At 34.8% G+C, this 21,969-nt stretch overlaps 1 protein-coding gene across 35 annotated transcripts in view; it reads right to left on the minus strand.

The window, feature by feature from the left end:
- DLG2 (discs large MAGUK scaffold protein 2) overlaps positions 1-21,969 on the minus strand; it is a 2,604,243-nt gene that overhangs the window by 67,852 nt on the left and 2,514,422 nt on the right. For all 35 annotated transcript variants that reach the window (XM_074304592.1, XM_074304594.1, XM_074304589.1 and 32 more), the window contains 2 exons: positions 18,297-18,473; positions 3,044-3,119 (listed from right to left, as the gene is read on the minus strand). In XM_074304592.1, the coding sequence (XP_074160693.1) occupies positions 3,044-3,119; positions 18,297-18,473 (253 nt within the window). The remainder of the gene's footprint in view (positions 1-3,043; positions 3,120-18,296; positions 18,474-21,969) is intronic.

Consider the following 21,969-nt stretch of genomic DNA (forward strand, 5'->3'; position numbering starts at 1 on the left):
GAAGAGCAGTGACTAGACCAAATGTATAGAGCTGAATTCTGCCCCTGATTTTGACAGTCTGTGAGATTATAGGCAACTCACTGAATCTCTTTCAGCCTCAGTCTTTACATCTGTAAAATGAGTAAGATTGTGAGATTAGTATTGACTTCAAAGGGTATTGGGATGCTCAAATAAATTAATACATACAAAATGCTTAGCAAGCTTTAAAGAGTATGTAATTCTCTCAAGCATTATTATTATATAACAGATTACTTAGCAGTTCAATGATCTTTTTTCTTATTGTTGGTGTTGTTTCCATTGTGTCCAATACTTGGTAACCTCATTTGGGATTTTTCTTGGCATAGTTACAGGAGTGGTTTTCCACTTTCTTCTCCAGCTCATTTTACAGATGAGAAAACTGAGGCAAATTGTGTTAAGTGACTTACCAGAGTCACCCAGCTAATGAGTGTCTGATACCAGATTTGAACTCAGGAAAATGAATCTTCTTAAACTCTAAGCCTAATTCTATCCATTACATCACCTAGCTACTTTCTCTTCCCTACAATTCGCTTTCTTTCTTAAAGATGAGAAGATTTACTATGATTTTAGTAATAAAACCTTCTGTTCAATGGGTCACTTCAACTTTGCCCATTGCCCAATAACTCTCAAGTAGGAAGTTCTTCTCTTACATTACAGAGAATTTTTTTAAAGATGAAAGGAAAAGAAAAGAAACAAATGGTTATATAATAATGTATATCAAGAGTCTAGAATAGCTTGATTTGGCAAATGAGGTGATTTTCCAAATGTTGCCAAAAGTAATAGAATGACTGACTAGGTGAATGACAATATGGAAGACCAATGTAGAAACTGGATGGGTAATTATATTCTCACCAGTCCTGGGTGAACATAGAGTCATTAGTAGCATGAATTGTTTACTCCCATGAGATTTTACTCAGTCTGTACATACAAAGTGAAGCCTCCTGGACTGCTTCAAGTCCCAGGGAATTTCCATTTTCTTTAAGAATTTATTGTCTTGCTGCTCTCCCATTGTCCTTTTCCAGTTTTGGCACTTACTAGCTGTGTGGCTGTGGTCATATCATTTAACCTTACTGGGCTTTATGCCTTTCTTCACTGGTTAAAAAATATGAAGAGGCTGGACTATATGTCCAAGATTCCAGCTCTAAATCTATCTATGTTCTTGTGATACTTGGATTTCACAAGGTGAGGAAGGTTGTGGGCTTAGCACTAGGTGAACTTTATTATTATTATTTTTTATTTTTTTACTAGGTGAACTTTAAAGTGTTATTATTATATGCCCCAGGTAGTCAGTAAACACTTATTAAGCACCTATTATGTGACCAGGCACTGTGCTATGTGCTTTGTTGTTACTACTTAGTCATTTATGACTCTCTGATCTCCTTTGGGGTTTTCTTGACAGAGACAGTGCTATGGTTTACCCTTTCCTTCTCCAGATCATTTTACAGATAAGGAAACTGAGGCAGACAGTTAAGTGACTTGCCCAGAGTCACACAGCTAATAAGTGTCTGAGGCCAGATTTGAATATGGGAAGATAAGTCTTCCTAATTGCAACTCCAGTGTTTTATCTAAGATGATATCTAATTGTCCTATGCTAAGTACTAGGAATATAAAAAGCAGTCCTTGATCTTAGAGAGCCCATAGCCTAACTGGAGAGACCAGATACAATAACTATAAATAAGTAAAGCTTCTCAGGGTAAATTGGAAATAATCCACAAAGCGAAGGCATTAGGGTTAGGCCAGATAGAGAAAAGCTTCTCACAGAAAATGGGATTTTCATAGAGATTTGAAGGAAACCAGGGAAGTCAGGAAATTGAGGTGATTGATACATTCCAGGCATAGGGGATAGTGACTAAAAATATTCAGAGTCTGCAGATTCTTATACTGGGAACAGCAAGCAGGCCAGTGGTACTCAATGGTCCACTCCACAGGGCTGGAGCTATAAATGGTAAGCAGACTGGAAAGGTGAGAAAGGGCAGCTCATAAAGGCCTTTGGTTATTCAATATATCAACATAATTTTTATCACAGAAGTCACCAAATACAACAATATAATGTAATTGAAAGACCATGTCACTTTACATACCCAATCCCATTTGATCCTCACAATAACCCTGTGAAGGAGGTGCTGCTGATCTTATTATTCTTACTTTATAAATAAGGAAAATAGTGAATTTACATGACTCACCAATAGATAGCTGGTACCCAACTTGGAATTTGAATTCAGACCTAGTCCTTGTAGCTCCAGGTGCTACCCCACACTCTCACACTGCCCCTCCTAGATTGTCTGGAATCCCCCAGTGCCAAGTCCATGGCCTGCGACATGGAGTAACTATCCAAAAACTGAGAATTAATTGATTAAAAATGGGACCATTTCCCTCACAAGTGCATCAGATAATGCTACAAAATTATTCCACTTAACCCAAACCTATACTCTCATACATATATATATGGGGTAAATGTGTGTATGTATATATCAATTTTGCACATGACTTTTGGTTTGTGGTAAATACCTATTTCAGTGTCTGTCACAACATCCTATGTATTAAATCAGGAGACAAAAATGGATTTCTCCATTCAAATATTCTGCCATAAACTTTATATAAGTTGTGTCTTTCTTCTGAACACACTAATTAGTTCAACATAAAATAAATATTAAAATATTAATAAGTAGATATCTTTGCTTGAATCCAGAACATTAACTTAAAAATGAAACAAAAGTATTTAACCTGGTATTAACAATACTCTCATTTCAATCTCATTATTAATATTACTGTTAAGATTGGGAAAACAATTTGGTGGTTGTGTCCACAGCTATTTCCCCCATGTTTGTCAGTGGTTTATTTAGAAAACTACTTTATTGGGAAAAAAAAAATTTAATTGTGCTTTCCAAGATGATTAAAATTATATGCCATTGTCCTATGCCCCTATTGACTACCATAATGTGCTTATTTTATAGAATGAAAAAATGGATTAGATTCAAATAAATGGCAATAGGGTCACTCAGATTCTCTATTCTTTTTTACCTACCCCTTTGGCATCGATCACACCGGGCTTTGCATTAAACTTCACCGTCTTCAATCGAGCACGTTCCTTTCTTTCCACTCTAGAGAATGAAAATAACAACAAAAAATGAGAAAATGGATTAGGTTATTAAACAGAAATTAAAAGAAAAACTAAACAACTATTCCCTCACATCTCTACTCAACTCCTATGATTCATATCTATTCAAATTTCCTCATATTTGAGGGGAAAGAAGGTTTGGTATCAGGTTTCTCAGTGGAAGCCATCAATGAATCCTCAAAACTCCTTTGTATTATTTATCCTTAGTATGGAAAGTTGCAGTATTTAGAAAGAAGGAAGAGATAGAAGGCTGACTTAGAGTTAGGAAAACCTGGGTTAAATCCTTCATTTGACACAAACTTTGTATCACTATAAAATAAGAGGGGTTTCTACAACAGGAGTTCTTGACGTAGATGAAGTCACAGCCTTGGACAGTATAGCCATGTATATGTGCAATAATGTAACAGGGTGACTTAGTGACTAGAAAGTCACCTGTGAGTCAGGAAGACCTGGGATGAAATTCTAATTCTGATATATACCGATTAGGTGAGCCTGGGCAAGTTGTTCTACTTTCCACCTTCCTATTTCAGACCTACTGTCAATCTGAATTTGTAAAGGTTTCCTTTCCAGGAATTCCTTTTACCAAAGAAATCACAGAAATTTCAGTTTGACTCCTATTATCAGTCTATCGATTTATTCATCCATTTATCCTTTCCCTATTTATTCAATATATGTTTATATATAGGTGCTAGTGGCAAATTGATAGAGCACTGGGTTTTGGAATCAGGAAGACATATCTTCTAAACTCAAATATGGCCTCAGACCCTTATCATCTAGGAGATTCAGGGGAAGTCACTTAATTCTGTTTGCCCAAATTTCTTTATCTTTAAAATGACATGTAGAAGAAAATGGCAAACCATTCCAGTATCTTTGCCAAGAAAACCTCAAATGGGCTTAGATGGAAACTAAAAGACAACATATATACAAACACATAAAAACATGTATGTACATATGTAATATGTTTATTTTATATATATACCTAAGTGACCATATATTACATATATATTTTCACATATCAGGAGTTTTTAACCCAGGGTCCATGAATTTGTTCTTTAATTTTGATAATTGATAAATTGTTTTGATGATTTTAATAATAATTGATTTCCTCTGTAAGTCTATGTATTGTATTTTATGCATTAAAAAAAGCTTTATTCTGAGAAAGAATCTATAAGTTACACCTAAATGCCAAAGCAGACCAAGACACACAAAAAGGTTAAGAAGCCTTGACATACATACACACATGTATAAATATATATTTAACAGTCTTATATATGTGGATATATAAATGCATGTATATATAATATTAACATCTTACCCAGATGAAATTTTCCCCAAACCAAACACAAAATAACTGAATAGATTTTTTGATGCTTGAACTATTCATAAATTGATTTCTAACTACATACTTCTTTCCAAATGAGAAGTCTTTTACATTTTCTGTTGAAACACTGAAGGGCCAGGTTTCTATAGTTACACAGCTGAGCCACAGAATATATTTACTTCACTTTAGTGCACAATATCTGCTTGGATACAGTGGGACCAAATCTTTCAAAGGCAATCATTGAAATTAAAGCTTAAGAACTGTCATAATTTTGTACTTGCAAACCAAATGCTATGATAGGAAAGGGAGAAAACAAAGACAAGTCACCAGAATCTGTCAAATGGAAATTAGGCTCCAAGCTTTCTCTCCTTTCAGCTTTAACCCAGGTGTGACTATTGATCAAATCTGCTTCTCTCCCATCTTCCGAAATCACCAATTATTGCATTAACATTATTCTGGGACCTTTTCATAAACCATCCTTCCTAAGGAAGAGGGATAAATACAGCTTCATTATGTCCTAATAAAATGATTCTCTCACTTACAGAGGACACTGATGCTTTTAATCACACAGCACCAAGGTATATAATCCAACAAACATCCAGTGAGTGTTGTGAAAACCCTGGACTTGGAGTAAGAAGCCTCAGTTTTATCATCTGCAAAATGGAACTTACAATACTCACAGTATCTAATTTATGGGTATTTTGAGTTGGGGAGAAAGTACTTCCAAATAATAAGTCAATGTGAGCTTTTAATAAGGATGTGCAAATAAGGACAAACACTTACTATGTACAAGATAATTGTCCTAAGTGCTTTTCAAATGTTATTTCATTTGATACTCACAACAACCTTGGAAGAGAGGAGTTATTATGACTACTATTTTAAATTTTAAACAACTGAGGCAGAGGTTATAACTTGCCCAGAGTCAGAATTAGGAAGTATCCAAAGCTAGATTTGAACTCAGGACTTCCTGACTTCAGGCCCAGAACTGTTCATTGTACCATCTAGATGTCTCTAGATAAAATGCATGGTAATGTGCTAAATCTTGGGTTTTTGTTGCTGTTTGTTTATGTGTTTTTTCATTTTGTTTTGGTTAGGAACTGTGATTTCATCATGTGGTAAATTCCTCATTGTGGATCATGGGTTCAAACCTAAGCTCTGTTTTAATTTGGACAAATTACTTCTCTGGGCCTTTTTCCTTATATGTAAAATGATGGGGTTGGGATATATATTCTTGAAGGACCTTTCTAGCACAATACCTGGCCCATAGATTCTTAAAAATGCTTGTTGATTGATTCTAGCCAGAAGAGGTTACAATGGTTAAACTTACTCATGCAAATCACACAATTGCATAGTTGTCTCAAAAATGAATTAAAGTAGAAAGTAATAAATTGAATATAATATTATGGAAATTCTTTCTACACATTCTTGTAGAATTGACCAATGCTTTATACATATGTAACTTACAGACATTTAATTCTAGTTATATGTTCTTATTTACAAGATTAATGTGTCAAATTTTATGTTTTCCTAATAAATGTTTCCCATTAAATTCATTCCAATAGTCATTTAACCACCCTTCTCTCCCAGTTTTCACATTCTCAATAGGGCTGTACAACTTTAGGCAGATACAAAATAAACTAATATGTAAACATCTCATAAAATAATAACTGTATTAGGAAGAACAAAGGATTTGGAGTCTGAAGATCTATGTTTGATTTCTGGTTCTGCCACATAGCATGTTTGTGATGTTGGGACAAACCACTTACTTAACTTCCATAAGATCTCAGTTTCCTCATTTATTAAAATGAAATTGTTGGACTAGAGGAGTTGTGATTATTGGTCCCCTCCAACTTTAAATCCCACTGTCCTGTATGTTTGGCTATCTACATTATATATATGGTTGAAATCTATATGACTTTAAAATATTTTAACTATCTTTTTAAAATCCCAATATATGGTCAAATAAAAGTAAGCTATCAGTTATGAAGATTAGGAATAAATAGGCTGAAGATCTTGTTAATACCTCAAGTTTTGGCACTGCACTGAAGGTTAACAATGACATCAATGATCTTGAGTGAGCCCATATAAGGCAATAAAAATTCATGAAAAATATTAAGCTAAGGTTATTTTCTTAATTTTAAAAATCTAAAAGATTTTGGCAATTCTTGGTTGAGCTTTAAATAAACCAAGACCAATTTGTGGTTTAAAGAGGTTATCAAATTAGCAGATCTTGAAGGTGAGAATGGGGAGGGAAAATTGCTCCATTTTTTCAGGCAACTTTCAATTCAAAAAAGACTAATAATACCGATTTGCCAAGTGTTTGATCCATCTACAATGTGGCTTTGATAAAGGTAAAGCAATTAGCAGTTGATTTAAACCAAAAAGTATGATAAATTCATTTCTGCATTAAAATTCAAATTGGCCTTATATAACTCCTCCTAAACCAGCAGTTTCTACTGCTCTATTTTAACAAGATTATTAAAGGCCTTTCTTTGGAAATTGCCCAAGGTCATTAGGACTTAAGACCCATCATTTTCCCTCCTGAATCAGGACTGCTTTTTCACCTGTGTGATCACCTATGTCTGGGAATTCAATGAAAGAGTATAAGGAAAATAATTACCTGTGAAGCATAAAGAGATGGCAAAGACAGTTCTTTCCTTTGACTTTGAGTTTAAAAGTGGCAGACTATAAAATCGGATACAGGATTTAGAAAAAACTTGGGTTTAGGCAGATATGAACCTGAATCGACTTACTAGCTTGTTGACTGTGGGTAAGTTATTGAATCTCACTCTGCTTTAGTTATCTCATCTGAGAAATGGGAATATCACCTACTTCCCAGAGTTGCTCTGAGGATCAAATGATATAACAAATGTAAAGTGCTACTTATTTTGATGTAGTTATTGTTACATTTAGTGATGATGAATTGCTACTACTAGCTTCAGCAAGACAACATCACAGATAGAAGAAACACAAAGTTATCTGTGTTAGTTGGAGCTATATTTATGCAACACTAGCATGAGGAAGTGTCCATGAAGATCGAGGCAGAGATATCTAATCCTATGGGGTTGTGGTGAGTGATCCATGTAATGGAATGCTGGTCTCCAACAACATGTGATGAAGAACAGAAACTTGTGGGTTCCTAATCTAAAATGGAAGGGAGGATTGGCAAAATCTCTTGATAGTACCATGAAAAAATCAATCAATCAGCAAGCATTTATTGAGTGTTTAACATATTCTGGGCGTTGTGTTGTGCTCATTATAAAATGCAAAAGCAAAACGATTCCTGAAAAAATGAGCAGTTTTGATTATTAACAGTCTAGATGTATTGGAAGCCCTGTCACAAAACACTGGGAAAAATGTCATTTAGCAAAAATGATGTAGGAGAGCTAAATCACTAAAAAATAGATTATGTCCCTCTAAATGTTTCCAATTTGGTTTTATCTTTCACACAAAGACTGGACCACAAGAAGCTGATTTGGAGGCCAAAAACTGCTATGAGATGAGCCAGTGGCCCAATTATTTGGACAGAGATGGAAATAGTATGCATGGAAATAACAATTCCTATGTTCAACTCAGTTTACCAAACATTGTTCATGAGTCTTCCATGTGCTATGAATTGAGTTTACATAGATACATGACTGAAGTCCTCTTCTGAAAAAAAAAACCCACCCTGCAATATAAAATATATATATATATATACATATATATGTACTTATAATATAAAAGTGATATATATAATATAGTATATTTATTATGTGTATATAGAAATAGATCTATATGTAGATATAGATATCTACAAAAAAGGTGTAATGATTAATGCAAGAAAAAAGTCCAAGGGAAGTTGATTAGGGAGAGATTACTTTCATATGTGTGTAATTATGGGTCATAAAAAGTCTCAAAAAAGGAGAAAGCATTTAAGCTGGTCTTTGAAAAGACATTTGAAAGAAATAAATGAAGGAAATTTGATTCCAGGCATGTCATCATCAAAAGCAAAGAGATGACAGAAAGCAGGGCAAGAATGAGGACAGAGAGTGGGCCAGTTTGGAGTATGTATAAAAAAAATAGAGAAAGAAAAGAGATGATGGTGGAAATATTTATTGGAACCAGATTGTGCAAAATCCATGAGTCTTTTGTAAACTATTGTTGTTCTTACTCTTTGTGTAACCCTGTTTGGAGTTTTCTTGACAAGGATACTGAAGTGATTTTCAATTTCCATCTCCAGCTCATTTTACAGATGAGGAAACTAAGACAAATTAAGTTAAATGACTTGTCTAGGGCCACACAACTAGGAAGTGTCTGAGGCCAGATTTGAACTCAGCAAGATGAATCTTCTTTACTCCATTTACTGCAACTAAGTAGCTGCTCTACTAATGCTATATCAGAACTAATAGGATAGCCCACATTGGGATCATTACAGAAAATTAAATATATTGGCCTCTCTCTCTCTGTAAATAATCTCGCCATGTTCTCTTTCCTGTAGTTATGACCTTTATCACTCAGTCTATCAATCAACAAGTATTTATTTAGAGCTTACCATATGCCAGGTACTGTGCTAGGTGCTGTGGATACAATTGAAAAGAATAAAACAATTGCTTTTTGTCAGGAGTTCACATTCTAATGGAGGGTATCTTGTTGTTGAAAAAATAGTCAAGGGGGTTTTAGGTATGATGAAGAACTTTTTGATAAAGATTTTAATTCAAAAAAATATTCCAATATAATAAAATGAGCCGGGGAAGGTTCATTGCAGCAACTTCCAAGGATGGCTCCAATGTATCAGAGAGTATTAGAAGCCACTAGTGTGGAAGGCAGATAGGCAGCTGCTGAAAATGATAAAACTAAGAGAGTTATGACACAGCTGAAGATGTCTTCAAGACTTATTTCCCCGAGGGTAAAACAAGAATCAAAGGGTATAAATTGCTGAAAGGGGGGCTCAATATAAAATATAGATTTAGAGCTAGAAGAGACTTTAAAGATCACCAAATCCAATCCTTTCATTTTACAAAGAATAAAGAGGAAAAACTTGTTTACAAGAAGACCTCTCTCTAAGTGAAACATGTAGCTTCAGGAAGCTATGGGTTCCCCATCATTGGAAATCTTTAAGCTATGATGAGAACTTTCTTATTATATAATGACCATTTATTATGGTCTATTAATGAAAAAGGAACCACAGAAGATTTTTAAATAGAGCACTATAGCACTATAAGTTCATTGATTGCAGGGTCTTGGTTGTCTTGTTTGTTTGTTTGTTTAATACCTCTCTTTGTATACCCAGTGCCTGACATATAAGTGCTTAATAAATGCTTCTTGACTGCTTATATTTTATATATTCTTTGGATTATGATGTTAGTAGATATTATAGAGGACACATTAAAGAAACTTTATAATATATATCATATATTATATATTATATATTTTTTATAATATATAAACTTTTATAATATATAAACTTATAATAGAGTCGAGATTAGGGTCATTGGAATGGGAGTGGGAAAGGTTGTATGGTGGGGGAAGAGCAGAATGGATGCCAGAACTTTTGTGGAGGTAGAGAATCAGTAAGACTCGACCACTGCTCATATATGGTGAGAGAAAGACAAAATAGTGAATGAAATGTTGAACAAAATGGCTTAGAGAATAGTGGAGCCATATCATGGTGAATGATTAGGGAGGAGTCAAATATGAATAAGAAAAGAGCACCCATTTCTTAAGTGCTTTAAATTTCCTAACAACAACCCAAAGAAGGAGAAGTGCAAGTATATAGCTGTTTCAAAGACCAAAAAAACCCAAAACTGTCTGTAAGAAGCACAGGGATTTGCCCCAAGTCACATAAATAGGGAATTAGTTGCCCAAGTTGAGCTAGGAGTTGAATCTGTGTCTTCTGTATCTCGGTCCAATATTCTTTCCCTTAAATGTTGAAATAACCAACTCTTAAAGGAACTCAAACAACTAATATTTGGAGACTAACTTCAGTAAAAGTTTAAAAAAAAGGATCACGCAACATTTAGCACAACATAATTAAATCTAGTCATTTTACAAGACCAGCCATTGGCAAGATTTTAATGGGATGAACAATGAAGGGAAAGTACATAAATCTTCTAAAACTAGTATTTATATACCTTTTTTAAATACTGAATTATACCAGTCACCTGTCCTGACCTGTCCACAACTAAACCCTAAACAACTACCTACCACTTACTTTTTTCATTCCCCAGGACAGAAAGCTCAAGCTGTAGGGGAAAAGAACCAAATTAGGATGTGGAACGGTGAAAATAAAGCTAGGTTCAGTAGAGATGCATGTTCTTTTTGACAATTCAAACAGTATGATCATTTAAAACTACTTCTAGGCCCTAAAGGATGCCTCAGATGAGCAAGCCTGTAGTTGTTCAACCTTGAAAAATATTTGTAGAAGACATTTCATGTGTATTTTTTACTCTCAACTTGTCCTTTAGCTAAGGTGAGAAGAAAAAAAGAAAAATTACTATGTCCATAAATTCATGTGTACTTAAAAATATCTTAACAACCTGACATTGCTTTAAATAAATATTTATTTTAAAAAATAAGAAATAATTTGAAGAGATGATAGAATTTTTAAACCAATAGATATGACAGCATAGTCCTCAACTCTGCTTATTGAAATTTTATTTATCTTGCCAAGCCCAAATGTTAATTTCTTCAATTTTTTTTAACTTAACTGAAGTTAAGGAAGTTAAGTTAAAAGAAAAAAAATTTAAAACCTCTCCTACAACATTTTTTTTTATTACCTCTCTTATGTAGTTTCATTGTTTTATTTTTATCTTATAGCTATTTTGGTACTGTCTTAACCACAGCTAGACTGGAAGATCCTTTGAGGAGTCATAGATCTACTGATGTGTAGAAGAAATGCGGATGAGCAAGACAAGATGGTGGAAAGGAAATTCAGAATCAATCCTGGGTTTACAACCAAGCTTTGCTGCTTACTATTAAATGATCTTCAGCAAGTTACTTAACCTCTCTGGGTCTTAGTTTCCTCATATTTCCCTATATATGTTCATGCTCTATCCCTTATTAGAATGTAAGCTTCTTAAGGCCAGAAACAGTTTGATTTTTATCTTTTGACCACAGTGCTTAGTAGACTATCTGGAATATTATAGGCATCTATTAAGGGTTAATTAATTAATTTGTAAAGTGAGGGTGGTGGTTTAGATATTCTTTAAGGTTTCTTTTTATTTTTCAATTTATGACCATGGTGTCATGGGAGAAAAAATCCTGTCCTTGTAAGTAGCAAAAATTTGGGTGTGGACTACAACATAACATTTTCACTCTTTCTGTTGTTGTATGCTTGCATTTTGTTTTCTTTCTCAGGTTTTTTTTTTTTCCTTCTTGATCCGATTTTTCTTGTGCAGCAAGATAACTGTATAAATATGTATACATATATTGGATTTAACATATATTTTAACATATTTAACATGTATTGGACTACCTGCCATCTAGAAGAGGGGGTGGGGGGGAAAGAGGGGAAAATTTGGAACAGAAGGTTTTGCAAGGACCAGTTTTGAAAAATTACCTATGTATATTGTAACACATGTAAAATGTATGGGATTGCCTGTCATCAGGGGGAGGGAGTAGAGGGAGGGGGGGATAATTTGGAAAAATGAATACAAGGGATAATATTATAAAAAAATTACTCATGCATATATACCGTGGGAAAAAAATTCCAAATAAAAAAAATTAAAAAAAAGAAAAATTACCTATGCATATGTTTTGTAAATAAAAAGCTTTAATAAATTAAAAAAAATTGAGTTCTAATCATCCCTCAGGCCCTCCCCAAACTGTGTGGCAACTTCTCTGTCACCTTATCTCATTGTGATTTCAAATTTTAAAGTTGTTGGGAAGAAAGTGCTCTGCAGATTTTAAAGCAGCATATAATATATGTTTAATAATATCTTTCTATCCATGGTAACAGTACAGGGCCTAATGCTCATTCCAAACATTCATATGGACTATTTGTGACTGACATGTAGTTAGATTCTTCTGAGTTTATGTTACTCTAATCAGTCTTGGTTAGATAATTTTTACCTTGACCCAAAAATAGTGATGTCATTTTGGTCCTCTGTGAGAGTGAAGGACACTAACCAACCATTCTTAAAAATGTTTATAGGATTGAACTAAATTGAATTGAGCTGATCCTATTGCAATGAAGAGCTAGATCCCCAAAACAGATTTAGTCTGAGAAAGCCCAGCGTACTTCCATTATTTTGTTTGGAATAATTAGTTCATTTTTAGCAAAAATTCTCTCTCCTTAGAACCTTGGCCAAAATGCTAAAACAAGAAATAGGACTGAAAAAATATGAGAAATATATTCTGACAACTGGAGCCTCTAGAGATTTGGATATGGCCATGACTTAATAGGCCCAACTGTTTCCCTCTGCTTTCTTTTCTACTTCCCATCTGCTCCTTTGGGCTCAGTTCAGATATATAGTGAGGATGGGGTGGGTGTGGGTTTCTGGCATGGGACATCATTTTGCTAACAGTCTCTACTTCTCCCTGCTCTATTGGATTACTTGAGAAGTAAGGTTTCATTGTTGTGCTAATATTATTCATTATGGATATTGCCAGTTGTGCATTAAGTAACATGTGTCCTTCCCAAGAAGACATGGATCATGGTACTGGCTATGTCAGGTAAAAGGACTATTGATAATAAGGGTTAGGAAAGGAAAAGTACAGGGAGAGAAGTTGTATCTGGAGTCAGAGAATCTGAGTTTTCAGTAGTACCTGTGTGACTTTGGGTAGGTCATTCAACATCTCTGTGCCTCAATTTCTTAATCTGTAACTTCTAGATGTTCTCTAAGTCCCCTTCAACTTTAAATGTATGATCCCACAAAGCAATGGTGTCATTATAGAGATTTATCCTTTACTGGGATCATCATATCCTAAAGACAGAATTAAATGATGGTCTCCCATTTGTAAATAAGATAATAACCCAGGAAGAAGGCATCCATGGAAAAATCTAATGACAAATACTTTTCAAATCCCATTTAATCAATAAAACTTGAGGACTAGAAACTTAGCCAGATTCCCAGGAGAAAATTGGACCATAATTCTTTTTCAACTATAAATTCTGGCTTTTTCTGGTCTACTGCACCCATCATAAAACAGAAATAGATACTGAAATTTGATTTACAATTCCAAATTCATTTTCCCTGATCCTGCTTTACTGTGGCTGCTAGAAGTGGTTCTTATCCAAGAAGTCAGAGAAATGGCAAATCAGACAGCTGGACAATGATCAGCGTAGGCAGTTGGAAAATGATTTCACTCAGAAAATTGCTGTGAACTCTTTAGAGGAAAGAGGCTCTGTGAGTGCAAAGTGTTATTCGTGGTATTGCTCGTTTGAGGGTGATTGCTCCCCAAAGAATATGCTGGGATGAAGGATAAAGCCCTATGGCTCAGAGACCTTGTCCAAATACTTCACAGAATTAAAGCATCTTAAAATTGGAAGGAGCTTAGAGATCATCTTATTCAATTCACATCTGAACAAGAACCTCTCTACAATATATGTGATGAGTGGTTATTTGGTATTTACTTGGAAATCTCCTCTGAGGGAAAATCTACTATCTCCCCAGAAAGCCCATTCTACTTTTGGAGAGCTTTATTGGAGAGATTCTTAGGAAGTCTTTCCCCATATGAATCTTAAATCTGCCTTTCTATAAATTCTAGTTCTTCCCTCTAGGATCAAGAAGAACAGGTACAATCTTGCTTTCACGCAATGGTCCTTCAAATATATGAAGAAAGCTACCAAGTCCTTCTGAAATATTCTCCCCTCCAAGATAAGTGTTTCTAGTTCCTTTATGCAATTTGCAAGTAGCAGGAACTCAATGCCTGATCACCTTCCTATAATTTAATGCCTGAAAATAAACACAATATGCCAGCTGGACCACATTAGGGCAGAATACTCTTCCCTGGTTTTAGATACTATATCTTTCTTCTTGTGAAGATTACGTTAGCTGTTTTAGGACATTATTCACTCATTTGGAACATGCAGCACACTAAAATTTTTCAAATAAGCTGCTATCAAGCCATGTGTCTGTCATCTTGTATTTGTGAAATTAACAGTTTTTAAACACCAGTTCATGTACATATGAACATATACTGAAGGGAGTTCTATTATCATATCATAAAGTTATTTTATCTTTATTTTATGCTTTACCCTTACATAAAATTTTCCATACAATATGTTACGAGGTTAATTCCCAACACTGACTTATGTATCATTATAACAAGCTTTATGAGGTTGGGCAAAATTTTTTTGTTACTATTTATTTCACAGATGGAGAAAAATCATGGAGAAATTAAAACTAAACTCAGAGTTATATTCTCATATCTCGAGTTCATGTCTTGAGCTCTCACAGGGTTCAAAGTTGGAAGAGACTTTGGGGGGCATCTATTGTAACCGCTTTTATAAATGAAGATAGTTTCTGAGAGTGTAAGAGACTTGCCAAATAATACATGATAACAGAGTCAGGACATAAATCCATGCCCTTGACACTCTTATTCCATACTTCCTTAACACAAAACCAAGGGAAAAACTTCTAGAATGATTTTCCCCATTGTATTATGTACTTGTGGGCCAAAAGGACTCAACTGAACAATTCTACTAATATATATTAAATGCCTGTTATATGGCATGACACTGCTAGGTGCTGGGATTTAAAAAAAAAACAAACAAGCAAATTTGTTCTTCAAGGAAGTCACATTCTAAAGTGTTACAACCCCAGTTGTCTTTAGTTCTAAGCCTGTAGATATGTGAGATCTGAGTTAAATCTTTCTCTCCTCACTGTTCTTTATGGCAAAAAGTTTATTTTTGTTTTTAGTGGGTTAGGCTATGGTACTGTATTTTTCCATCCTAGCATTTTTGACTGATTTTTGGAATGCTTGGTAGGGGGAAAAGTGACAAGACACATGGTGTAATGAAATGAGGAGCATGGTTTCACTTCCTGGAATGCTCTTCCTCATGCTCTTAGAGACTAACTCCCAAAAGGTAGGAGAAAAATCCAAGTGTCTGATATTCAAAGATCCCCCAAAATTAGGATCAATACTCCATTCACCCTTCCTTCTTTCTCCCTCTCTCCATTACTTCCTCCGTCTTTCCTTCCCTTCTTCCTTCTCTCCCTCCTCCATCCTTCCTTTCTTTCTTCCCTCCTCCCTCCCTTTTTCCTTCTTTTCTCTGTCCCTCCATCTCTCTTTCCCTCCTTCTCTCTTTCCTTTTTCTTTCCTTTCTCCCTCCCTCCTTTTCCTCCTCTCTTCCTCCCTCCCTCCCTCAGATCACAATCCTTATTAATGGCTGAGTCAAGGCTAGAACATTTCCAATCTTTTAACTCAGTACTCATTCTACATTATCATGTATTGTTTCTTTTTTATTTTCTTTCTTTCTCTTTCTGTTTCTCTGTTTCTCCCTCCCTCCCTCCCTTCCTCCCTTCCTCCCTTCCTCCCTTCCTCCCTTCCTTCCTTCCTTCCTTCCTTCTTTCCTTCTTTCCTCCCTCCCTTCTTTCCTCCCTCCCTTCCTTTTATTTCTTTTCTTTCTTTTTTTCCCCTGAGGCAATTGGGATTAAGTGACTTGCCCAGAGTCACATAGTTAGGAAGTGTTAAGTATCTGAGATCTGATTTGAATTCATGTCCTCCTGTCTTCAAGACTAGGCCACCTAGCTGTCCCTCATGTATTGTTTCTAAAGAAAACAAAACAAGGCAAACAAATCTCTCTTCTCATTCTAACCCTGTTCATTTGATTAAAATAAAGGTGACAAGAAGAAGTCCAGATGCCATGGCCCAGTCTTCTCTGAGTGAGTTTGAAGTCTAAACTCCTCAAATCTGGGTTTATTTTAGTTAAATGCTGATGGGACCTTCCATATAGCAAGCAGTCCTAAACTCCCTGGTTACATGAATAATCTGTTTAAAGGCATTTCAGAAATCATGGTGTTATGGATGGGGAAATAGCCTGGTAGCTTTCTGAAAATATATCAGCTTTGTAGAATAAGCTTATTAATTTAAACAACATCACTCCTGAATTTCATTTTTTTTTTAGTTTTCTAGGGCATAGTCCAACAATTTCTGGTCCTTGCACAATGTAAGGATACTAAGAAAGACATTTCTTGGGAAGAAAGTTTCTTTCCTATGAATATAATTTCCAAGAACATAAAAGTATTTCATCTGGCTGTCACAAGGAGAGGACTTGTAACTTTTGTAGTGTCTTGGACCCCTTTGTTATTCTAGTAAACTATCTGGATCCCCTTTTCAAATTCATGTTTTTGTTAAATGCATAAAATACATAGGATGACAAATAGTTACTGATTATTTTTAAAAAGTTCACAGAGCCTAGATGAATAATTCTTACTCTAGGTGTTTTTCCTGACTTCTCAAATTCTTGGTCAAGCATAATACTAAGGGAAAAATAGCTTCACCCTGTTAAGAACTCTGGCTGTGTCTCCATAATACCAGAGATGAAAATGAAAATGAAAGGGAAACTAATTTCCAAAAGACTGGTATTTTTGCAAAACCAGCTTTGATTGACATCTTCTAGAGAAAACATCTGGGTTTCTGGTAGAATTTTAAGTTTTCTTCATCAGTATTTAGTAACATCATATACATACATAAAACCTCATTCTCTTAAGTAAACAACATTCCATCTTTTATCTCTGTGTCTGGAATATACTCCCTCCTCACCTCCTTAAAATCTCTATCTTCCTTCAAAGTTTAGCTCAAGTACCATTCCTACAAGGCACCTTCCTGTATGCATCAAGTAACTAATGATTCTCCTTCCAAAATAACCTATTTTGTACTTATTTATATGTGTTTAGATTATCTACCCTGATAGAATATAATTAATCTGTTTGAGAGCAGGAGTGGTTCATTTTTGGGTTCTGTCTAGCACAATGCCTGGCATAAAGTAGGTGCTTAATAAATGCATGTTAATTTATTGATTTACTAGCATGGACTACTGTGACCTTAAGTCTTCTGAAACCCAGCTTCTCAAATTGTATAGTTTGCTAACACACATGGAAGTCTCATAACTGAATGTGGGGGTTGCAAAATCATGATTTATTGGTAAATGTTTGGTCTATCTATTTTATATACCTATGTACCCAGAGTCACATAAAAATTTCTCAGGCAAAAAGGGGTTTGCAAGTGGAAAAAGCTTAAGAAGTTCTAATCTAAAAGATTGCCTGGTATACTTGCTATGTCACTGATGAGTTTTTCAGGGTCCTTAGAAAATCAGTACCCTGTATATACTGACAAGTTTGTTCTGAAATACATGCATTGGAGTAAATTAAACTCCTCTAAAAGGCAGACAGCAAGATAGTCTGAAAAGATTGTTTGTTTATCGTTTGGTGTCTTGTCAGAATGTGAGCTCATAGTCACAAATTTTCATTAAAACCATAATATATGTAGAAAAGGAAAATTGCTGTCACCTGTCTGGGCTAGCAATTTCCTCTTGGATGAATTCTCAGATTAAATTGGTTTATTTTAGAAATTCATATTCTCTTTCTCTCTCTGTCTGTCTCTGTCTCTGTCTCTTTCTTCCTCTCTGTGTTCTTTCTCTCTTGGTATCCATTTTTTCTTCCTCTCTCTGTTACTTTTTTCTTTATTTCTTTTTCTTTTTCTTTCTCCATTTCTTCTCCTCTCACCTCTGTCTTATGGTTTCTATCTCTGTCCATCTCTGTGTCCCCCTGTCTTCCTAGATGTCTGGCTTGTCTGTCTTTGTCTCTGTTTTTGTGTCTCTGAGTCTCTCTTGATATTTCTTTATTTTTCTCTTTTATCCATTCCATAAATTCTAAAAGTCACATGCTATGAAATCAGAAGAACAATCCTTACCTCCTTTTGCTGGGGATGACACCCATCTCCTCACTGTCTCCCTCCAGAGTTACTCTTCGTGCTTGCCACCACTCATCATCAGAAGCATTGATAACATGAAGAATGTCACCGTATTTAAAGCTCAGTCCTTGACTTGGGAGTCCACTATCTTTGCTCTTGTCATAATCAAACATGGCTCTGGAGAGGAAAAGAAAGAAAATGTTTAAAAGACTTGTAATAATTATGGCTAGAAAGCATTATGTAAACATAGTTTCACTTGATCCTCAAAATACTCCTAACAAGGTACTTATAGTAAATACAATTATTCTACTTTATGGATAAGTTAGCCAATATTAAGAATTGGAAGTAGCAGCCCAAGTCATACCACCAGTGTCAGTTCTTAGGCTTGAGAGTGGATCTTTTGAGCCAAAACCCAGTGTTCCTCTTACTGATATTATTCACTTATTTCAGTCATACTTGAATCTTCATGATTTCATTTGGAGTTTTCTTAGCAAAGATAGTGGAGTGGTTTGCTACTTCCTTCTCCAGTTCATTTGACAGATAAAGAAACTGAGGCAAATAGACTTGTCCAGGGTCACCCAGCTAGTGAGTGTCTGAGGCTAGATTTGAACTTAGGATGGGTCTTCCTGAATCCAGGCCTGGCACTCTAACCACTTTACACCAATTCATCTGATTAGTAGATATTTAACAATATAAATAAATAATATAATATCACTATTATTCATACTCTGTGCCTCCATTCTAACTCTCTCCTCTCTGATATGGCTCCTACTTATGGAACACTCTTCTTGGTGGAATATAATTAGAGGAGAATGGTTAAAGTGGAGGAAGACTTTATAATTATTTAGAACCTATTTTGGATTGCTTAATGCTTCAAAAGGAAAAGGGAGGACAGGGAGGTTAGGATAGTATTTGGAATTCAAAACTTTAAAAAACAACAAATGTTAGAAATTACATGTAATTGGGGAGGAAAAATAACATTTTTTTGTAACGAGTATAAGAACATAGGAGATAATACACAGTGCTGCCCAAAGAAAATCCCTATGAAAAAATGGCTAGAATTAGAATGGTTTGCATTTACTGTGCTTTCTGGATGCCATATTCTTTTGCTGCATTTTATCTAACTCAGAACATAAGGCCACAAAATCAGAAAGAGTCTTGGAGATCATCTGGGCAAATTACCTTATTTTATACGTGAAAAAATTGGATTTGAATCCCAGGAGTGCTATTTATGGTAGATCACTTATATTTTATGAATCAATTATAGTACCTGTAAAATCAAGGGATTTGGCATAATCATAAATTCTTAACCTAGCAAATATGAAGTAGGTTTATTTTTTGATAACTATATTTTCAATATAATTGGTTTCCTTTGAAATCTGATTTATGTTTTTATACATTTCAAAATAAGATTCTAAGAAGCAGTTCACAAGATTGTCAAAGAGTTCATAACATCATAAAAAAGGTGAAGAATTCTGGGCTGGATAATCTGTAAGGTTCTTTTCTAAATATTATTATTTTAAAAATCCGAAGCCCAGAGAAGAAAAGGAACTATGATCCTATGAAATACAGAACATTAACTTTTATCACTGGAAAGAACATCAGAACCTAGCCAAATCAACCATTAGATAAAATACAAATTATCTTTACAGTATTTCAGAGGAGTGGTCATCAGGCCTCAATTGATCGGGACCTTAATATCTAAAAAGGCACTCTAATTTTGGCTAGCTTGAATTATTAGAAAGTTTCTTCCTGTATTCATCACAAATCTACTTACTTGAATGTTTTACCCATTGGTTCACATTCTGCTCTTTGGAGCCAAGCAGAAAAAAATCCCCTTTTCATGTGATTCTAATTTAATTCCTTGAGGGTAAGATTTGAGGCATTTGTAATCCTTCTAAGCAAAGCATAAAACCATGATCATAGCAGTCAATAAATATTTTTCAATTAATTAAAATCATAATCTTTAAAATACTTCAAAACAACGATGATGTTACTTCCAAGTCTTCTCTTCTGGAGGCTAAATATTCCTAATTCTTTTGACTGAACTTCATGGCAAGGCTGTAAGTCTTCCTTTCTATTCTGATTGTCCTCATTTAGATGTGTTCAGGCTTGTCAATTTATTAGTTCATTCATTCAGGTCCATCATTAGTCCACCACATGCCCAAAGGGATGAACTTGTGTTTGCCATTTTTATGATGATAGAATAACTAGAACTCTGGAATCCACTAAGTTTCTGGCTTTCTAGTGGGCCATTTATGCTCTCCCAAAATCATATATACAAAAATAATCCCTGGCCTCTCTCTCAAGAGGAGCTTTCACTACTTTGTTCTAATTTGACTCATTCATTATTGCCAAACCTCTCTGCATGCGATTTCCCTGGATTTGTAGAATATATTTTACCCTGAAACACTGAGGACTAAGTAGTTTTTTAAATTAAATATCTGTCACAATTGTTGTCATGGTAACAAGAAAGAGCTGATGGCAGCTTCTTTACAGCTAAAAATAACTGTAGAAAAAATTAATATGCTTGGAACAAAATTCTTTCAGTCATACACTCTATCCAAGAATGAAAGGACATGATGGAAAGTACTGTTGCATCAATTAATCAACAAGTAATTATTAAATACCTACCATGTACCAAGGCCTGTGCTAAACACTCAAGACATGAAAAAAGGCCAAAAAAGTCCCTCCCTTAAAGGAGCTCACACTCTAATGAAAGAAGCAACATGAAAACAATTGTATTTATAAGATATAAGTAATCCCACAAGGAAGATATATAATATCAGAGTTAGAAGAAACTTTAAAAATTACTTGGCCCAACCCCATATTATTTAGTTATTGTTACATTTTTCACTAGGGGTTCTTTGGCAGATAAGACTTATAATTGTTGGAACTGGAAAAATGATATCATGTATTTATAAGATATAAGTAATCCCAGAAAGAATATATGGGAATATAAGAAGAAACTTTAAAAATCACTTGGCTCAATCCAAAAACTGAAAGTGAGGTGACAGCACTAATCCAAGGTCACATAGGAAATGATATCACCATACCATGGTTAATTTTATTTATTTATGGTTTCATTTTTCACCAGGGATTCTTTGGCAGATAAGAATTATAGTTGTTGGAATTAGAAGAATGATAAATTGTATTTCTCTTCCCTATTTGTTCATGTACTTATTAACTCTACATATTTTTGTATGCACACGCCACATGTAATGCAAAACCCAAAGAACAGAGGTGACGATTAACTAATGCTTTTATACTCATCCTTTCATTCAGTCTTCACAACTGTGCAATGAGCTAGAAGTCTTCATTTAAAAAATCAGACATCTGATTTCTTTAGAGAGCTCCCAGTGAACAACTTCTTCCTCTAATACCTGTTGGCACTTTTCTCTACAATTTGAAGTCTTTGCTGTAGCTTGTAAATGCAGTTACTTCCCTGCAGATTCATGCAACACAAAGATTCCAACCATCCAGTATTTTTCCACCTCAAAGAGAAGATGAACTTCTCTGGGATAAACAGATCAGAGATGATGGAATTTGAGAATATATCAAACATGAAGTCTTCCATGTTTATTTTGACAAAAATTCAGTACAAGACTCTAAGATTGTAAAATGACCCTCACTGCCTACACCCAATGTTGGGGCTAAATGCATTGTATTTAAG

This window comes from Sminthopsis crassicaudata, chromosome 3 (assembly GCF_048593235.1).
Source record: "Sminthopsis crassicaudata isolate SCR6 chromosome 3, ASM4859323v1, whole genome shotgun sequence".
Taxonomy (NCBI): Eukaryota; Metazoa; Chordata; class Mammalia; order Dasyuromorphia; family Dasyuridae; genus Sminthopsis; species Sminthopsis crassicaudata.